At 43.0% G+C, this 4562-nt stretch overlaps 1 protein-coding gene across 1 annotated transcript; it reads right to left on the reverse strand.

Moving 5' to 3' along the window:
• Positions 1-2992: 2992 nt before the first annotated feature.
• LOC111525727 (phosphoglycerate mutase 1-like) lies at positions 2993-3965 on the reverse strand. Its single transcript, XM_023191263.1, has one exon. It carries the CDS (start codon positions 3572-3574, stop codon positions 3185-3187), a length of 390 nt encoding a protein of 129 aa, XP_023047031.1. The 5' UTR covers positions 3575-3965; the 3' UTR covers positions 2993-3184.
• Between the last annotated feature and the right edge of the window lie 597 nt (positions 3966-4562).

The following is a 4562-nucleotide window of genomic DNA, read 5'->3' on the forward strand; positions in this document are numbered from 1 at the left end:
GTATTCTTCACACTTTAGTCAACACTTGTTACTATCTTTTTGATATAGTAATCTATTGAGCAATAACTATTATCTCATTGTAGTTTTTGTTTGTTTGTTTAGACAGGGTCTTTCCCTGTCACCCAGGCTGAAGTGCAGCAGTGCCATCTTGGCTCACTGCAGCCTCCACCTCCAGGGCTCAGGTGATCCTCTCACCTCAGCATCCTGAGTAGCTGGGACTACAGACGTGCGCCACGATACTTGGCTAATTTTTGTATTTTTGGTAGAGATGAGGTTTCTCCATGTTGCCCAGGCTGATCTCAAACTGCTGACCTCAGGTGATCCACCTGTCTTGGCCTCCCAAAGTGCTGGGATTAGAGGCATGAGCCACCGTACTCAGCAGATTTATTTCTAAATGTTTCTTTCTTTGATGCTGTTATTAGAAGAATTGCTTACTTTCAGATTTTTCATTGCTCGCATATAAAAGTACAATTCAGTCTTGAATTGTGACCCTGGTGAGCTTGTTTATTAGTTCTAGTGGGTTTTTGGGGAATACCATGCTAATATACATGATTATGTAAGTTTGTAATAGAATATGGTTCTACTTATTTTCTAAACTAGAAGATTGTTTGATTTTTAGATTTTTAAGTCAACATCACATTTGCAAAATAATCCCATTTGACAATGGTGTTTAACGAGTTTCATATTTTGCTAGATTCAGATTCAGTTTGCTAGTTTTTTTTCTGTTATTTTAGAATCTTAGTGTCTGTATGCATGAAGGATAAAGATAAGTCATTTTTTATCTAGTAATGTTTCTGTTTGATTTTGGAATCGTAGTAATACTGATCTGATAGAATGACTTGGGAAATGTTTTCACTGATTCAATTTTTTGCAAGTATTTGTGAAAAGTTAATAATAATAATAATAATAATTATTATTTGAGACAGAATTTTGCTCTTGTTGCCGAGGCTGGAGTGCAATGGTGTGATCTGGGCTCACTGCCACCTCCACCTCCTGGGTTCAAGCGATTCTTCTGCTTCAGTTTCCCAAATAGCTGGGATTACAGTCATGCACTACCACACTTGGCTAATTTTATATTTTTAGTAGAGACAGGGTTTCTCCATGTTGGTCAGGCTGCTCTTAAACTCGCGATCTCAGGTGATCCATCCACCTCAGCCTCCCAAAGTGCTGGGATTATAGGTGTGAGCCACCGCGCCCGACCCAGTATTAATTCTTTATTGAATGCTTAATAGAATTTACTGGTTAAGCCATTTGTCCTGGGGCTTTTATTTGTGTAAAGGTTCTAATTAATTTGATCTCTTTCTTTGTTGTAGATCTATTGATATGTTACATTTATTTCTATGTAGAGCTATTTATATATTTTATTTCTTCTTAACTTTTTTTTGAGAATTTGTGTTTTTCAATGTATTTAGTTTTAATTTTTAGTATCTCACATTTCTACTGTTTCTCTGCAGTTAGCAAGAAATAATCAGAAAGAATATTGTGTGACAATAAGCCTTTGGAACAATTAACAAATTACTTAAAATTTCTTGTGTTATAAAAGATTATAACTCTAATTACTATAGTTAATGCTGATATTTTTAAAAACTTATTTTCAATTTGGGGGTACATGTGAAGGTTTGTTGTATAGGTAAACTCATGTCATGAGGGTTTGTTGTACAGATTATTTAATCACCCAGACATTAAGCCCAGTACTCAAGAGTTACCTTTTCTGCTTCTCTCCCTCTTCCCACCTTCCACATTCAAGTATATATCCCAGTGTCTGGGAAACATCTTTCTTCATGAGTTCTCGTAATTTACCTCCCACTTTTTCTTTTTTTTGAGATGGAGTCTCACTCTGTTACCCAGGCTGGAGTGTAGTGGCGTGATCTCAGCTCACTGCAACCTCTGCCTTCTGGGTTCAAGTGATTCTCCTGCCTCAGCCTCCAGAGTAGCTGGGATTACAGGTGTCTACCACCACACCAAGCTAATTTTGTATTTTTAGTAGAGATGGAATTTCCCCATGTTGGCCAGGCTGGTCTCAAACTCCTGACCTTAGGTGGTGATCCTCCTGCCTTGGCCTCTCAAAGTGCTGGGATTACAGGGGTGAGTCACAGTGCGCGACCTACCTCCCACTTTTAAGTGAGACCATGCAGTATTGGGTTTTCTGTTCCTGTGTTAGTTTACTAAAGATAATGTCCTCCACCTTCATCCATGTCTTTGCAGATGATGTGATCTCATTCTTTTATGCTTAAATAATATTCCATGGTGGGCATGTACCACTTTTTTTTTTTTTTACTGCACATCACTCCTTTATTATAGTGATCTGGAAATAACATTTAGTACAGTTATGCTCAGATGAACACTGGACCCATGTGGCAGGGCCAAGCAACTAGAACATGATTCAGAAATCAGTGAAAGACACACTTGGACAGGACCATGGCATTTCACTGCCACGAAACAAGGCAGGAAAGGATTCTAACACACACAGCAGGAAGCACTCCTGCCCCTCAGAGGTCAAGGAACTGATCCCATACTGGTATGAGGAATGGCTTATTTTCTGATGACCACATGTGGGACTATTCCAACTGCCACAAGAAACCCCAGAAGGGTTATTGTTTTGCATTAATTGTGTATACTCTTTTTTTAATAAAAGTAAATGTAACACATAACTAAATTCAGGATTGATCCCAAACTTCTAGAGCCAGCTCCTCTGGTGTCAGTGAGGAAACAGTTGTCATATCACCATGCAGGTTACATTCATCTTCCACTGGAATGACTAGAGTCCCCAGGCAGTGGCCTGACTGCAGAAGACCAGAGGACTGGCTCCTGGGGACAGACAGACTCTGTTGCTTCTCCTCATAGGTCATGGCTCAGCATGGTTCCTCCCCACAAGTCCTTAGTAAACAAAGAACTCGCAAAAACCCAAGTCACTACCTTTAAACTCTGTTGGATAAGGGGAGCTTTTCCAGAGGTTGGACTGAGAACCTATGCTTAGAAGTGCCATTCTGATTAGATTGTATGAAGGGAGTGGGTGCAGGAGACAAAAAGGCTAAAATGCAAATGGGAGCCACTGGTCCCCATCTGCAGCTACAACGCAAGATGTCTACAGATGTGGTCAGTGTGACGTGTGCAGGTGGGAGGGGCAGAGGGACAAGATGGGCAGGAAGGGTGCTCCTAGGGAGAGTATCCTCCCCGCTGGCCTTCACTTCTTGGCCTTCCCCTGGGCAGCCACAGTTTCCATAGCTTTGCCCACCGTCCCTTTATCCCCCAGGAACTGCATGGGCTTGATAGGCTTCAAGTTCTTGTCCACTTCATAGACAATGGGAATACCAGTCAGCAGGTTCAGCTCCATGATAGCCTCTTTAGAGAGACCCTCCAGATGCTTGACAATGCCCAGGAGGCTGTTGCCATGGGCTGCAATCAGTACACATTTCCCCTCCTTGATCTGGGGAACTATTTCTTCATTCCAGAAGGGCAGAGCTCTGGCAATAGTGTCCTTCAGACTCTTGCAGGAGGGTAGCTGATCTTCTGTGAGGTCTGCATACCTGCAATCCTTACTGATGTTGCTGTAGAAAGGGTGGTCGGGCTCCATGGGAGGTGGTGGGACATCATAGGACCGCCTCCAGATCTTCACCTGGGCCTCACCATGCTTTACAGCAGTTTCTGCTTTATTGAGACTGGTTAGACCCCCATAGTGCCACTCATTGAGGCGCCAAGTCCTCACCACTGGCAGCCAGATCTGATCAATGGCATCTAGCACTGTCCAGAGGGTCCGGATCGCTCTCTTCTGCACTGAGGTGAAGCAGATGTCAAACTCATAGCTAGCATCTGGCAGAGCCTGACCGCTGCGCTTCGCCTCCTCGGGGCCCGCCGGGCTCAGGTCGGCGTGGTATCAGCCGCTGAAGCGGTTCTCCAGGTTCCATGCGCTCTCGCCATGCCAGATGAGCACCAGTTTGTAGGCGGCCATGGTGGCGGGATGGGGATGCGGCCTGTACCACATTTTTAGTATCCAATGTCATTGATGAACATTTAGGTTGATTCCACATCTTTACCATTGTGAGTAGTGCTGCAATAAGCATTCACATGCACGTGTCTTTATGGTAGAATAATGTATATTCCTCTGGGTATATACCCAGTAATGGGATTGCTGTGTCAAATGGTGGTTCTGCTTTTAACTCTTTAAGGAATTGCGATACAGCTTTCCACAATGATTGAACTAATTTACACTTTCACTAACACTGTATAAGTGTTTCCCTTTTCTCCACAACTTCACCAGCATCTGTTATTTTTTTTAACCTTTTAATAGTAACTAGCCATTCTGAATGGTGTGAGATGGCGTCTCATTGTGGTTTTGATTTGCATTTTTCTAATGATCAGTGATATTGAGCTTTTTATCATATGCTTCTTGGCCGCATGTGTGTCTTTTGTTGTTGTTGTTTTTTAGACGGAGTCTCGTTCTGTCACCCAGGCTGGAGTGCAGTGGTGTGATCTTGGCTAATTGCAACCTCCACCTCCCAGGTTCAAGCGATTCTCCTGCCTCAGCTTCCCGAGTAGCTGGGACGACAGGCGCATGCCACCAA

The sequence above is a fragment of the Piliocolobus tephrosceles genome, chromosome 17 (assembly GCF_002776525.5).
Source record: "Piliocolobus tephrosceles isolate RC106 chromosome 17, ASM277652v3, whole genome shotgun sequence".
NCBI classification, from domain to species: Eukaryota; Metazoa; Chordata; class Mammalia; order Primates; family Cercopithecidae; genus Piliocolobus; species Piliocolobus tephrosceles.